The following is a 16708-nucleotide window of genomic DNA, read 5'->3' on the forward strand; positions in this document are numbered from 1 at the left end:
CATGTATGATACACAGGACTGGTGGCACTCGTACAGCACAACCTGTTTAATCAGTTCATACTAAACCAATAAATGATGCCATGTATCAACACAAGAGAACAATAGCTCTGCAGTTTGCAAATCTGCTCATGGAATTTAGATTCCACCCATGCGTTGCAATTGCTCTGTGTGTCTACTGTAATGTTTCCACAGCAACGTGCTTATTTCATGCTTAAACTGGCTTTCATGTTGCTTGATAATATTCTTCTATGATCTTACTATTTTGCATTAAAGGGATACTTTCTATTCTGTACATTTTCCAAACATGCATTAAGTTCTGTATGGCTCTCTATTGTGGTTTCTGCTTAGATCATTGTAATGATTACTATTACAGCAATGTAAAAAAAAACTGAATTGCATGGAAATGAGGTGGGGAACAATATTAGTGTTGATTTACCTGTGCTCTCAAGCATGTGCAACACTCACATGCTTCCCTACCCTACCCTACCTCACTTCCCCATGCTCAGCCTTTTCAGAAACATGTATTGATGATGATAGAATATAGAAAAGAAAAGAAAAACAATACTTATATCCCCTCAGGCACTGTGCAATCTATCTATCTATCTAGATAGATATAAAAATCAGCCCCAGAAGTGTGGAAGCATTCAGATGGAAAGACAGCTGGATACCCTGTAGAGGGGTTCTGGCAGCATTCTCTGGTGGGGCCTTCAGTCATCAACAAAACGAGTCTATACTGCAGTGTGCTTGTATACAACTTCCCTGAAGATGAAGGGCAGGTCGGTTGCAGCTACACTGCTGAAGTCTATTTCTCTCCACGTAATGTTTATGCTTATATATATATATATATATATATATATATATATATATATATATATATATATATATATATATATATAGGACACACACACACACACACACTTGACAGAAGTATATGAAATTGATATTGCATAGTCAGGTATGGGAATGATTAATATCTAACACGTATTAACTAATATATTTCCTATTGAATCCATAATGTGACATGGAGGTAGTTAAACTGCTGGTAAAAGTATAAATGAATGGTAAGTGCACAGTATAACTATTGTAAAAACATGGGAAACTGCAACAATACTGTGGTAAATTTAAGAGGTAATTAATCCCAAGAACACAACTAAATACGAGCGAATAAGCACAACGCATAGAAAATGCGACAATTCTGTAGTTATAGCTTTGTAAGTATTGTAATAAATTGTAATAATAATAATAATAATAATAATAATAATATACGTAAACTAATGCAAAAGATCATCAGCAATTGCGGCAGCGAAATGTACAAGAACTACAACTCCCATAAATCAATATTGCGCTCCCTATCCAAAGACTGACGTTTCCAGGAGGCGTGCAGGGAATGTGGTAGCGCCGTGACGTTCGCAGGATACTGTGGATCTGGGGCTGCAGCAGCGGAGATTCCACCCGAGCTGGCGTGGAGCAAGGCGAACACTGCTCCGGATTGTTTAGCATTTATCATCGGATACAGAAGAGGCGAAAACAACAGAGGGGCCGTTTTTGTGGATTGCAATGGATCAGCGGATATCAAGAATACCGTGACGAGTGGAAGACGACATGCCAAGGAGCTGGTAGCTGTTGATTTACCTGGAGACAGTCCTCCTCTTGGCAATCAGAGGTTTTTTTTGTTGCCCCCAGTGACTTGTCTTTTCTAGCGAGAGTGCAGTGTACTTACCACTAGTACGTAGAGATCAGATCTATATTTGATTTTTTTTTATTGCTCCAGTTTTTGGCGTGGCTCTGTGCAAAAGTCAGACCAGAGGTGGCTATGGAGTGGATGCAACGGGCCGCCTGGAGCAGGAACAGTGGGATCGGTGGAGCGGCGGCTCCTTCTGCGGCGCAGAGGCTCTGATCTGCGGCTACACTCTGTGGAATTAACCGGCGGCAAGGAGGCGGAGCGCGAGAAATTAAAAGAAAAGAAACTCGGCTCTCAAAAAACAAACCAACCAAAAACATTATTAACATTTGCAACCCGTGATTAAACTCTGTCCCCTGTCCAGCAGTATTTACAAGGAATTATTTGTGGTATTTTATTGACCAAAAAATAAAACAAAAAATACCATCCCGAGAATGAATTATCAGCAGCATTTGGCCAACTCGGCTGCTATCCGGTCTGAAATCCAGCGGTTCGAGTCGGTCCATCCAAACATCTACTCCATCTACGAGCTGCTGGAGCGGGTGGAGGAACCGGCGTTGCAGAACCAGATTCGGGAGCATGTGATCGCTATAGAAGGTAAGAGACGAGCATCACTAATGTCATTTTGAGGTATCTATTTGCCACATGCGCCGCACGTTGTGTGTGTGTGTTTTTTTTTTTTTTTTTATTATGCACTGACTAGAGACAGTGTGGTAATTTACTAGTACAACAGTTCTATTCTGTAATAACAGTACACAGCATTTAGAAAACGTGTGCATGTCTGTAGGCAAATGCAGTCGATTACCACACAAGAACCCGACTTTATTTTCCATACAACAAAATAGGACGTAAAAAATAGTATTGCACGCAAAGGAGTCGTGCATGAGTAATGCACTGACAGATGCTGGAACGTTATTTTGTGTGTTTAGTTGCCAAAACCATATTAAAACCCGTTTTGAGCTAAGTTCGAATAGTGTATTTTATAAGGAAGGCTCATGGTGGAGAAAGACGATAAGCAAGGCATTCATAGTTCTTTTATCCTTTGTGAAAGGGCTTCTCGCGGACGGGTCTTGACCTCGGCTTTTTACACTGATGTCAGTGACGTCTGCCGAATACAAATGATGAACGTTCTTTCATTTCTTTTCCAGCAGTAGCTCTTCTTAAGTGACAATATCCTTTCTAATTATTCAGAGTTCACAGGGGTCGTGTGTTTTGTGCGTGTGCATTACAGGTTAAAAAGCATTGGTTGACAATAATACCTGCCAGTAACAACAGTATGTTGTGATGCAACTAGGCGGAGCATGTGGAGGTCTGTCGCAAACACCAAACAGATGTGGTGATATTGTCATCCCGGAAATCTATACTGTGTTGAGCAGATGGTATATGCTTGGGATTATACAACCGCTGTAGCGCTGGCTCTCAGTTTTTTAAATTATATGTATAGTTTTTAGGTTAGCAAGAACTGCAATGATAATGTGTTGTGTCCCATGCTACGGTTGTGTTGATTTTATAGTTATGGTGACTGCACACTCGTATTGCAAACTGACATTGAAGAACACTAAGGTGGCACTATTTTTTATTATGCACTTATCAATTTTGTCTTAAACTTTTACATCTAGTTTTTAAATTGCTTCCGTCAAGCTCAGGGATGGAAATAAGAATCCCATTGCACAGCAGTTTGATCCATTCCTGGTTTTACTTTGGGTTTAATAAGAAAACACCTGAGCTTGTTACCTATACACTGGCTAATCAAGCTTGTAGTAAAAACTAGAATGGGTGAAGGTACTATGCAATAGGAGTCTTATTTCCATCCTTGAAGCATGTTTTATATTTAATTCAACATGTGCTTTAAATGTGTGCAAACCAGGGGCTTTTTTTTTTTGTAACTTTTGAAATGTTTTCTTTTACTTTTGAAAAGTGTTGTGGCTTTCACATTGAATGTGCATGTCTGTAGACATTGAGATACAGGTGTAGCACTCCAGTTACATACAAGGGATGGGGCAGCTACACCTGTAACGTGAATTTACGGTGCTTAATGTGACCGGTAAAGAGTTGGAGTGATATTATTTTATTTGTTGCCTGGGCTGGCTTTACTGTAACATATATATATATATATATATATATATATATATATATATATATATATATATATATATATATATATATATATAAAATTTCCTTTAGGTGGCAACTCGAAATATTGTATGTCTTACAGTATCACAGAACAGACCAGTGGGAGTGCAGATAAACTTATCTTTTGTTCTTTAAAGCTGTTCCTAAAAAGATGCAAGTGCGTGAATGTTCCAGGCATGCAGCAGTCCTTACAGAAGCAGCAGGCATACAGCAGGCATGCAGCAGTCCTTGCAGAAGCAGCAGGCATACAGCAGGCATGCAGCAGGCATGCAGCAAACCTTGCAGAAGCAGCAGGCATACAGCAGTCCTTGCAGAAGCAGCAGGCATACAGCAGGCATGCAGCAGTCCTTGCAGAAGCAGCAGGCATACAGCAGGCATGCAGCAGTCCTTGCAGAAGCAGCAGGCATGCAGCAGTCCTTGCAGAAGCAGCAGGCATATAGCAGGCATACAGCAGGCATGCAGCAGTCCTTGCAGAAGCAGCAGGCATGCAGCAGTCCTTGCAGAAGCAGCGGGCATGCAGCAGTCCTTGCAGAAGCAGCGGGCATGCAGCAGTCCTTGCAGAAGCAGCGGGCATGGCTCTTTGAACAACTCCCCTTGACATTCCCACATGCCGCTGTCTTCTGTTTTTCACAGCCACATTCAGACAGTGGTGTCATTGCCACACAGGACAGGGGGAGAAATACATATTCTTTGTTATGGATCAGTAATAATAATAAAAAAAAAGCCTAGCACGGCGTTGCGGTTCCATGTTGATCCAGGATCATGTCATTAAAGTATTGCCAATACAAGGCATTAGCAGATACTGTAAAGATGACTGCGCTTATCTTACAACACTGGAAGCATCAGCAGTATTAAGTACTGACAGCTGCTGCTGCCACATTGTCTTGTGTGATCTGAGCCACTGTTTCACAAGGATTTACTGTAAAGCTACACAGCAAGCATTTTAAACATGTACTGATCTAGAAAAAAACATTTTGGCAAATGGAGGAAGGCGCTTTCCATGTTGCCATCTTTATGAGAACACATTTTTAATGCCACTATTGCTGTTTTCCATGCTAGAGTATCCTCTATTAATTAAGGCCTATATTCTTTCATACAGTTTTTAGGAAAAAATGTGAAGCCAGGTAAGGTCTGGTGAGTGGGTGAGTAATTGTACTCCTTTTCACAGGATTTAGCGAGGGTGCTGGGGAGTGATTAGGAGTTACATTGAGTTTGTTTTTGTACCATGCTTTAGTTTAATATTGGAGGGGCATGCAGTCAAGGTTTATAGCTGGTGGAGATTAAGGCAGACTAGTCAGTCACAGTATTGAGATGCTAGAATCACTGAGCACTGTAGCTACTTGTACTAATCCACCACGTGGTTCTTTTATTAATTTTATGTGATTTATAGTTGCCAGGAAGACGGCAACAGTTGAAATTTTGCATTATAACAAAATGTCTAATTACTGTAAAGTTTCATTTTGAAACATTGTACTGTGCAATGTATCCCATCAGGACCATTGCATGAACTGTATTGTGATACACAAGGTATCTTGAGGACTATTTAATTAATACATTAGTTGATTATACAGTATGAATGGCATGCCTTGCAAATGCAGTCTTTGTGTACAAGTCAGTAGTCTTCACACCTGACAGAGGTGGTCTGCTGGCTCAACCCTGTGGATCTCCTGTGCTGTTAGTCTGCTCTGTATACATTGTCTGCTCTACTGTAGTATAACATTGAGCATTAGCTTCAGTATTGCCATAACTGTGATTCCAGCTGTGCATCGTAGAACCACCACAAGAGCTTTATAGCTTAATAAACCTTCGCAGAGTTGTTCCATAAGGATGAGCGCCCTCCCCCACCTTTCTCCAGCCTCACCTGACACTGTGAGAACCTGCAATGTCTCCCCCAGTAACACCACCACCACCACCCTGCACTGCACTGCGCAGTGCGCCAGCGTCTTTTCACTGCTCCACAGGGGGGGTGATGTCACCCTGAGCAGTGTCAACAACCTGCCAGCTTCTGGAGACAACCCTTTCAGCCTGCCCGGTGTCTGAACATTGTAGCTTCATTTAAAACGTTCACTTGTAGCTTTTAGAAAGGTGGTGCAGTCGGTGCTGAAACTGTGCAAGTCTTACAGTATCACATTAAATCACTGGTGTTGAGTGTAAGTATATTAACGGGCAGGACTCAGGATTGAATAGTTAAATATGTGACCAAAAAGACAAAATAGGGTTTCTAGTGACTGATCCTATAGGTATAGTACCTTGGTTCCAGTGATGTAATTGGCACGTTGATACAGTAACTTCTATATGAACCCCAAGACTTTAGGCTGCTGTGTTGCATTGTCAGTATAGTTTACAAATGTTCATGGGTTCAAAACTTCTTTTTGATTTTCACTGTCACAATTCCAAGGTCCCTGGAGGCTACAAATCTGTAGACAAATCTTGGGAGAGACCCATCTGCTTTCAGCCATCCTGACCCCCGCTCTCCCTGGGGCCAACAACAAACTATTTCAGTTTGACCTCTGACACAGTGGCCACTGCTAAATCCAGACAAGCCCCATTCTTTGCCAGTTTGAATGAACAGATGCTGATTGTGGCAGAATAAAGGCTCTGGCTTGGAGTGTACTGAGCTGCAAGGTTAAATATAGATCTGAGATTATTAAAACCAGTCCAAGGAGATTAAACCAGTACTTGAATTTCTGTTGATGCTTGTTTATGTGCTCCTTGTAGAAGTGCAACAAGCAGCCTGGGCTCTTTTTAAATGGCAAGTGTGCTTGTTTTTCATGTGAAGCCTCTTGATCAATCCACAGCAGCAGTAATTAAGGTTATTTGGTTTCAATGTTCATGATGTAAATACTGCAGACACCCAACAGAGTGTATTTATTAGGATGACTCCTTGCCTGCATTCTGGTAAAGAACGATTCCCAGATTAGCCTGGCTGGGATTTGCGAGTAGCTCTTATGACTTCCCAGTGATCAATATTAAGTGGCTAGCCATCGCTTAAAATAATTAGGACAGCAGGGTTATGCAGTCCAGTTTGCTAATCAGTCCCTGAAGCATTGTTTTAACAGAGACCCAAAGGCAATGTGAATCTTTCTGACTGCTTTCAATCCCAGCAACTGCAGCTGAAAAAATGCACAATCCTTAAAGGGTTCAAATCCAGCCCCCATTCCTGATTCCTGGTCCCCATCCGATGTGTTGGAGTGTTGCGCTGCTCTTCCTTTGCTGCTCTGTGCTGTAAGTGTTCTGCAGGAGAGCTGGTGTGTCACAGACAGTATAGCGCTGTCAAAGGAATTGCGCTCTGTGCTGTACTACAGGAGAGCTGGCGTGTCACAGACAGTACAGTGCTGTCTAAGGCATTGTGCTCTGTGCTGTTCTGCCGGAGAGCTGGCGTGTCACAGACAGTACAGCGCTGTCGAAGGCATTGTGCTCTGTGCTGTTCTGCAGGAGAGCTGGCGTGTCACAGACAGTACAGCGCTGTCTAAGGCATTGTGCTCTGTGCTGTTCTGCAGGAGAGCTGGCGTGTCACAGACAGTACAGCGCTGTCGAAGGCATTGTGCTCTGTGCTGTTCTGCAGGAGAGCTGGCGTGTCACAGACAGTACAGCGCTGTCTAAGGCATTGTGCTCTGTGCTGTTCTGCAGGAGAGCTGGCGTGTCACAGACAGTACAGCGCTGTCGAAGGCATTGTGCTCTGTGCTGTTCTGCAGGAGAGCTGGCGTGTCACAGACAGTACAGCGCTGTCGAAGGCATTGTGCTCTGTGCTGTTCTGCAGGAGAGCTGGCGTGTCACAGACAGTACAGCGCTGTCGAAGGCATTGTGCTCTGTGCTGTTCTGCAGGAGAGCTGGCGTGTCACAGACAGTACAGCGCTGTCGAAGGCATTGTGCTCTGTGCTGTTCTGCAGGAGAGCTGGCGTGTCACAGACAGTACAGCGCTGTCGAAGGCATTGTGCTCTGTGCTGTTCTGCAGGAGAGCTGGCGTGTCACAGACAGTACAGCGCTGTCGAAGGCATTGTGCTCTGTGCTGTTCTGCAGGAGAGCTGGCGTGTCACAGACAGTACAGCGCTGTCGAAGGCATTGTGCTCTGTGCTGTTCTGCAGGAGAGCTGGCGTGTCACAGACAGTACAGCGCTGTCGAAGGCATTGTGCTCTGTGCTGTTCTGCAGGAGAGCTGGCGTGTCACAGACAGTACAGCGCTGTCGAAGGCATTGTGCTCTGTGCTGTTCTGCAGGAGAGCTGGCGTGTCACAGACAGTACAGCGCTGTCGAAGGCATTGTGCTCTGTGCTGTTCTGCAGGAGAGCTGGCGTGTCACAGACAGTACAGCGCTGTCGAAGGCATTGTGCTCTGTGCTGTTCTGCAGGAGAGCTGGCGTGTCACAGACAGTACAGCGCTGTCGAAGGCATTGTGCTCTGTGCTGTTCTGCAGGAGAGCTGGCGTGTCACAGACAGTACAGCGCTGTCGAAGGCATTGTGCTCTGTGCTGTTCTGCAGGAGAGCTGGCGTGTCACAGACAGTACAGCGCTGTCGAAGGCATTGTGCTCTGTGCTGTTCTGCAGGAGAGCTGGCGTGTCACAGACAGTACAGCGCTGTCGAAGGCATTGTGCTCTGTGCTGTTCTGCAGGAGAGCTGGCGTGTCACAGACAGTACAGCGCTGTCGAAGGCATTGTGCTCTGTGCTGTTCTGCAGGAGAGCTGGCGTGTCACAGACAGTACAGCGCTGTCGAAGGCATTGTGCTCTGTGCTGTTCTGCAGGAGAGCTGGCGTGTCACAGACAGTACAGCGCTGTCGAAGGCATTGTGCTCTGTGCTGTTCTGCAGGAGAGCTGGCGTGTCACAGACAGTACAGCGCTGTCGAAGGCATTGTGCTCTGTGCTGTTCTGCAGGAGAGCTGGCGTGTCACAGACAGTACAGCGCTGTCGAAGGCATTGTGCTCTGTGCTGTTCTGCAGGAGAGCTGGCGTGTCACAGACAGTACAGCGCTGTCGAAGGCATTGTGCTCTGTGCTGTTCTGCAGGAGAGCTGGCGTGTCACAGACAGTACAGCGCTGTCGAAGGCATTGTGCTCTGTGCTGTTCTGCAGGAGAGCTGGCGTGTCACAGACAGTACAGCGCTGTCGAAGGCATTGTGCTCTGTGCTGTTCTGCAGGAGAGCTGGCGTGTCACAGACAGTACAGCGCTGTCGAAGGCATTGTGCTCTGTGCTGTTCTGCAGGAGAGCTGGCGTGTCACAGACAGTACAGCGCTGTCGAAGGCATTGTGCTCTGTGCTGTTCTGCAGGAGAGCTGGCGTGTCACAGACAGTACAGCGCTGTCGAAGGCATTGTGCTCTGTGCTGTTCTGCAGGAGAGCTGGCGTGTCACAGACAGTACAGCGCTGTCGAAGGCATTGTGCTCTGTGCTGTTCTGCAGGAGAGCTGGCGTGTCACAGACAGTACAGCGCTGTCTAAGGCATTGTGCTCTGTGCTGTTCTGCAGGAGAGCTGGCGTGTCACAGACAGTACAGCGCTGTCGAAGGCATTGTGCTCTGTGCTGTTCTGCAGGAGAGCTGGCGTGTCACAGACAGTACAGCGCTGTCGAAGGCATTGTGCTCTGTGCTGTTCTGCAGGAGAGCTGGCGTGTCACAGACAGTACAGCGCTGTCGAAGGCATTGTGCTCTGTGCTGTTCTGCAGGAGAGCTGGCGTGTCACAGACAGTACAGCGCTGTCGAAGGCATTGTGCTCTGTGCTGTTCTGCAGGAGAGCTGGCGTGTCACAGACAGTACAGCGCTGTCGAAGGCATTGTGCTCTGTGCTGTTCTGCAGGAGAGCTGGCGTGTCACAGACAGTACAGTGCTGTCGAAGGCATTGTGCTCTGTGTTGTTTTTTGAAGGCCATGCTTCTGCACTGTAGCGTGTGGAGCGGCACAGGATGGGCCCAGTATTGCAGCACACATCATCAGCACAGATAGGAAATGTACTGTATTGTGTTTTAACTGGAAAGTTTTATGTCCTCCTCATGTATTTATACCAGTCAGCTCTATGCCAACTTTGGGGAATACTCTGGATGTGTTTATTTTTGTTTTAATTTGCAGCTAGATTTTTACTAGTGGCTGATCACAAAAGGGTTAGTCTTCAGATATGACCACTATAGTTTTAGAGACTTTTTGGAACAAAGTTTGGTACTGGTGCAGGGATGGAAATAAGACTCCTATTGCATTGCATTTTCCCCCATTCCAGGTTTTATTACACGCTTGATTATCCACAGTGTTTAGTTAAGAAGCTCAGGAGTATCTTATTAAACGCAGTGAAATGAAGAATGGATCAAACTGCTTTGCAATGGGAGTCATGTTTCCATCCCTGTAATGTGTGATATACATAGTGATTAGAAAGGGATGATGCTTGGAACAAAACAGTCTGTAGCTGTGTACTGGTCCTGGTTTCTTTACGACCCTCAAAGGCAAGGCAGTTTACTCTCTAACTGGCATATGCATTGCCACTTCATATATATTGTATTCAGTCCCATTTTCATCCTGCCTGCAAGGAAGTAATATGTGTGATTGACCAGGCTCCTATCAGAGAGCCGGAGACAGCCTGCTGCTGGAGTGGTTGTGACGTCGCTGCCAGAGAGCCTGCTGCTGGAGTGGTTGTGACGTCGCTGCCAGAGAGCCTGCTGCTGGAGTGGTTGTGACGTCGCTGCCAGACCCTGCTGCTGGAGTGGTTGTGACGTCGCTGCCAGAGAGCCTGCTGCTGGAGTGGTTGTGACGTCGCTGCCAGACAGCCTGCTGCTGGAGTGGTTGTGACGTCGCTGCCAGACAGCCTGCTGCTGGAGTGGTTGTGACGTCGCTGCCAGAGAGCCTGCTGCTGGAGTGGTTGTGACGTCGCTGCCAGAGAGCCTGCTGCTGGAGTGGTTGTGACGTCGCTGCCAGAGAGCCTGCTGCTGGAGTGGTTGTGCCGTCGCTGCCAGACAGCCTGCTGCTGGAGTGGTTGTGACGTCGCTGCCAGAGAGCCTGCTGCTGGAGTGGTTGTGACGTCGCTGCCAGAGAGCCTGCTGCTGGAGTGGTTGTGACGTCGCTGCCAGAGAGCCTGCTGCTGGAGTGGTTGTGACGTCGCTGCCAGAGAGCCTGCTGCTGGAGTGGTTGTGACGTCGCTGCCAGACAGCCTGCTGCTGGAGTGGTTGTGACGTCGCTGCCAGACAGCCTGCTGCTGGAGTGGTTGTGACGTCGCTGCCAGAGAGCCTGCTGCTGGAGTGGTTGTGACGTCGCTGCCAGAGAGCCTGCTGCTGGAGTGGTTGTGACGTCGCTGCCAGAGAGCCTGCTGCTGGAGTGGTTGTGACGTCGCTGCCAGAGAGCCTGCTGCTGGAGTGGTTGTGACGTCGCTGCCAGAGAGCCTGCTGCTGGAGTGGTTGTGACGTCGCTGCCAGAGAGCCTGCTGCTGGAGTGGTTGTGACGTCGCTGCCAGAGAGCCTGCTGCTGGAGTGGTTGTGCCGTCGCTGCCAGAGAGCCTGCTGCTGGAGTGGTTGTGCCGTCGCTGCCAGACAGCCTGCTGCTGGAGTGGTTGTGCCGTCGCTGCCAGACAGCCTGCTGCTGGAGTGGTTGTGACGTCGCTGCCAGAGAGCCTGCTGCTGGAGTGGTTGTGACGTCGCTGCCAGAGAGCCTGCTGCTGGAGTGGTTGTGACATCACTGCCAGACTCTGTGTGGCCATGGCGGGTTGGCAACTTGGTCAGAGAGTCACACAAAGATTCATGTCTGTTATATTGATGTGGATTGAGGTATAAATGCTGCAGCTGGTAATTGTCATGCTGGATGAAGGATACAGCAAAAGACAAGTACACAGATCCATATGTACAGCACGACTGAGCAGGGTTCAAATGTTTCAATAAGAACTGCTGCTGAAGCTGATTGTCGCTTCAGAGAGCTTGTTTCGCTCTGAAGGTTTGTACACTGGAATATTTTGAATTGAATTTACATTGATGGACAGGTTGATTTTGAATCCTGGAAGGGAAGGCTGCAGAAAGCAAGAATCCAAAGCTATGCAGCAATGTAGCGTGTGGCCAGAGCTATCAGAGCATTGGAGTTAGTGACGGGGACCTGTTCCCCCTTTTCTACATTCTCTGCTGCTACAGTTGCTCTCAGCTGTTCATTCAGCTCAGCCATCCAGTTTATCTCCAATCCTTACCTGGGTGACTTTTACTCCCGTGTTTCTCCAGTGGGACGTGTTCCATTATGTAGTTTTGTTTTGAATGAAAACTGTATTTCTAGTGGATATGTGCAATTGTTCAACACACTTTCCAGGGCAGATGCTGAATTCTCTGTGAATTTGATCAGGCTGCTGCTGGAGGACCCACAGGGACCACACCTTTTTCACTTTTGCACCGTCATGTCAAACATCGCCTTGGTTACATTACCATTGTGTGCTTCTAGACACTAGAGGAATGACTTTCAGGAGGTGTACTGTTTTTATTTCAGCAAGCCTGAAGAAAGATTCTGTGAATTCAGAATCCGCCTACCAATAATAACCTATCCATCATGCTGAATTTTATTTTAGAACAAAACTTTAAAGACAAAATGGTATACAAGGAAGTTTATAAAAAAAAAAAAAAAGCTACCTAACCTTCTTTTAGATCTTGCCCAGTGTACCGTACCAGAGTGCACTTTGCCTATTGCACGCAGTGTTTCTCTACTAAGTGACTTCATAGTAAACCTAGATGAGAATTATTTACATTTTTATCTTTTGCCCTTTTGAGCTCTGCTGCATTTCCATTTTCATTTTAAACTCGTTTCGACCTGATTGCATGTAAATGGCTTCTTTACTCCTGATTGGGAACCGCTGTTGTCTCGTTTGTCAATAAAGTTCTGCTTGTGAAGCATCCACAGTATGATTTGACAGAACAGATTATTTATTTCCACTGTGCAGGACCTTATTTTCTCCCATTGGTGCTTGAGCCCCAGAGCACTCGTGGAATCACCACGTGTGCACCTATTATCAGTGATTAAAGCCTGGTTTTCAAACAAACTGATTATTGCTCACAAATACTGTATTGGTATAAGAAAAGTGTGTTTTAAAAGAGTAATTTCAGCTTCTGATCTCTTAAAATATGCTGACTATAATGTAAACAACACCAAGATACAGACAGTGAGTCCCAAGCTTTAAACATGTTACTGTTTATAGATAAGAACTCAACTTTATTATGAATACTGTGTTATTATGTTTTAAGCAACATACTACGATAGTGTTCATTATGGTAATTGTTTGTTTATTAGTTTTAAAATGTTTAGTAAAACTTGTCCTATTTTTTAACCTTGTTAGTACAACCGGCCCCCTTTGCTAATGACATCTTCAGTCAGGGTCATAACACTGTATAAATCTCCACATTTTTGTAAAATGACTTTACACTTATTTCAGAAGATGTGATATGTTTCGGTAAATTCAAATGATAAACTTTGCATCCCGCGCAGAGGGAGAACAGAAACGTAAAACATCACTTGGTGCAGGGGAGATGAAGGGATGTTGAGATGAAGGGAGGTTGAGATGAGTGCAGGGGAGATGAAGGGAGGTTGAGATGAGTGCAGGGGAGATGAAGGGAAGTTGAGATGAGTGCAGGGGAGATGAAGGGAGGTTGAGATGAGTGCAGGGGAGATGAAGGGAAGTTGAGATGAGTGCAGGGGAGATGAAGGGAAGTTGAGATGAGTGCAGGGGAGATGAAGCGATTCTTTTCGAACCATTATTTGTGAATGCTTATTCACCACTGCTACACCCCGTTAGAAAATTGGCTTACGTATATTTTTAAATGCAGGACTGAACGTGAGAGTGTATGTGTAAATTTGTATTGAGTACACGCCCAGAGGACTCCTGAGACACACAGATATCAACTAGACTTAATTCGCCTCGGACGAATCTGAGTTTCTCACCTTGGGTATGTGTGTGTGGTGTTTGTATGACAGTTGGGAGGTGTTCTGAGGTGTGAGATTCTTTTCAAATGCAGAGCGAAAGGCCATTTTATTATAATTTCAGTTGTGTTCTCATGATCCTATGTGTTTATTCAAAAGTCAGGAGAATAGTGATAGAATTGGGTGAAGAGGTGGATGAATAGCATGTTCCTGCCACTGTAATCCACTAAAGTCATTACAATCCCAGCTGAGCGCTGAGAACCTGAAGTGTTCAGGCAGAAGGGTCCTTGTTCTACCCTTGCTGTGCAGCTGGGAATGCACACTTTGAAGGTGAACTGGATGTGCACAATGCTGGGCCACTATCCCTGGCTCCTGATAAGCCCTGTGTTTAGATACATGGGAATCGCATGTTATGTGTAGCAAACACATTTGTAGAATCCTGTAGCCCCCGCTGCAGGCTGTGATAGAGTGCAGAGGAGCCACTCAGTGTGCAGCTGCTTCACACCCAGACAAATAACTGAGGATTCATTCGTTCGGAACATTCTCATGGTGCCTGGCAGACAGATTGTAAATAAGGTGATTAATAATTTTCCCCAGATAAAGCCTATGTTTTCTAGTGTTGCTGTGAACTTCTTATTTAAGGATAAAGGTTGGTTTGTATTAAGATTAAAATGTTATGTTGTTTTTTGACAGTGACTTGTCTGGTGTAAACAGTCTGTGTGACAGGCAGAAGTCCACGCTCTGCATCTCTTTTGTGTGTGGCGGTATTATCATGAAGCAGTTTCCTGTTCACTGGAAGTAATCTTTTGAGTTGAGAGTTTGGGTTGATTGCTGATACTCTGGTGCTTCTCTCCGGGTTTAACAGGTTCAGAGTCTGCACAGAATTCTCTTGGAGCAGGTGAACATCTGTTACTGTAGTCAAGAACATGCATTTTATACAGTAGATAGAGGGTTTATTGTCCTTGAAGCAATACACTGTCTGGCAAGGTTGCAGTTGAAACTCTCTATTCACTACTGTAATACTGTTCAGTGTAAGGCCTGCTTCTGTAGGTTGACAGGGTGCCATGTGGTTGCTTCCTATTGCTTCTTATTGCTTCCTATAGGTAATGAAGAGCACAAGCAGGATAACGTCCGTGTGAAAGATGTGTTACATAAGCTTGGCATCCAGAGTGAATGTTTGGAGTAACATTTTGTTGGTTTGAAAAATGTGTGGTACTCGACCCGGCCCTACAGAACGCTGTTTCTAACCGGTTTTGTTAAAATGACCCTCTTTGTACACACCGAATCGTACAACTGGCACTCTGGATCACATTAGCACGGTTTTGAGGTGGGAGGTGTTCATTTAATATACCTTTCAAACCGTCTCTGAGGGACCCACCAGAAGTTACTCTTGTACTGTAACCATTAGGGAAAATCCTGTACAGTTATTCTTTTTTTTTTTTTTTTACACTCAATTTAAATCTCTTTACAACCTTTAATAGCATTAGGTGGCTTATGAGGCTTATCAGAACAGTCTACAAAGAGAGCTTGGAGCTTGAGAAGGAAATAAGAGGGTTGTCCATGAAAAGAAACAAGCTTGCCCATCTTTATTTTGTCTGTATAGCAGCTGCTGACATTTTAACACAAATAAAGAAATGCAAACTCAGACCAAAAGCTACCGTGTTACTATAAGACCAATGGGAAGTATAAGCATACTGTAATGTGCAGTGACAGGTGGGGAATGTGCTGAATCTGTAGAACTAGAAGTGTAAATATTAAGCAGAAGAACACTCCACTGGGTTTGTTAGCAAGCCTGCATTTACTGCAGTCTGCATTGACGAAGCAGTTTCCTGCTGACTTTCGTGGTTCTTTCTCAGGATGTGGTGGCTTGTCTTTCATGATTTGTGTTTAAGAAGTGAATCATTTAGAAGCATCAAATCATTGTGCTCTCCATGGTAACCTATTAACCCCGCTGTACTGTAGTGTCCGTTCAAGAGCACTGCTTATGAATCCACACTTGTGAAACTGAAGTTTTAACATTAACATAATTGACAATACTGATTCATGTTACCAATGCTGCAAAATAACACTGATGATGAAATGTTCCTTTATTTTCAACAGACAGTGTGCTCTTCCCTTACGTCATCAATTTGGTGACTTTCATTCTTGGTACCCGGTTAGCTAACATTTACAAGACATGTTCTTGGGCTAATTAATATGTTTTGTTGTCTCTAGGGATAGAAATACAGTATTGCGCAGCAGTTTGATTCATTCTTGGTTTTACTTGGAGTTTAATAAGACACACCTGAGCTTGTTACCTACAGTATACACTGTGGATAATCAAGCTTGTAGTAATAATAAAACCTGGAATGGGTGAAACTGCTATGCAGTTGGATTCTTCTTTCCCTCCCTGGGTCTCAGTTTATACTGTACCTCTGTAGACAGTTGGCAGTCTCTGCCTGGGAAATGCCCAGGACTGAATGGCTATAGACTGGAGCCTGTATCATTGTCTTCCACCCTGCACTACATTGTCTCACAGTATCTTTAAGAAACACTTCAAGCACCCCAGTATTTCTGTTGTTTTAAGTCTCATGGGGTCCTCTCTTCTTGCTGTCAGTTGATACTAACCAAAGTTCGGGAAGTTGACCAGTGCGGTTCACTAAGTAAACTATAAAGAATAATAGAATTTCTAAACATGGTAAGAGTTCTAATTAGCGATGTTGATTCTGATGGTTTCATATTCCCTTGCATGCAAGCTTTAGGTTTACATTGTTCTTTAAAGAATGTTTGCATTCAGATTTGTGTGTTGATGTGGTTTGAGAAGTAGAGTATCTTGGTTTAAAAATAAGATACTGTGGGATTACAGTAAGAACCAGGCTAGGATAATGAAGAGAGTTCACAGAGACAGAACGACAGGGAGAGCATCTCAGCATTACTGTACAACATCAGCAAACAGCTGCGACTCTACTGCACCTGATATTGCAGTGACAATTTCCAGACTTCATCAGCCCTCAAACACAAATCAAAGCTGTCATTTAATGGTGCTGACAGTCCATGGAGTTATACAGTATGGTGCG

At 45.0% G+C, this 16708-nt stretch overlaps 1 protein-coding gene across 3 annotated transcripts in view; it reads left to right on the forward strand.

The window, feature by feature from the left end:
- The first annotated feature begins 1418 nt into the window (after nt 1–1418).
- The window catches only part of LOC121322894 (arf-GAP with GTPase, ANK repeat and PH domain-containing protein 1), a 197854-nt gene continuing 182564 nt past the window's right edge, over nt 1419–16708 (forward strand). For 2 of the 3 annotated variants that reach the window (XM_041263443.1, XM_041263445.1), the window contains exon 1: nt 1419–2278. In XM_041263443.1, coding sequence (XP_041119377.1) covers nt 2116–2278 — 163 coding nt within the window. In that variant the 5' untranslated portion in view covers nt 1419–2115. The remainder of the gene's footprint in view (nt 2279–16708) is intronic. The other variant, XM_041263446.1, reaches the window with a different exon arrangement.

Source organism: Polyodon spathula, chromosome 11 (assembly GCF_017654505.1).
Source record: "Polyodon spathula isolate WHYD16114869_AA chromosome 11, ASM1765450v1, whole genome shotgun sequence".
Classification (NCBI taxonomy): domain Eukaryota; kingdom Metazoa; phylum Chordata; class Actinopteri; order Acipenseriformes; family Polyodontidae; genus Polyodon; species Polyodon spathula.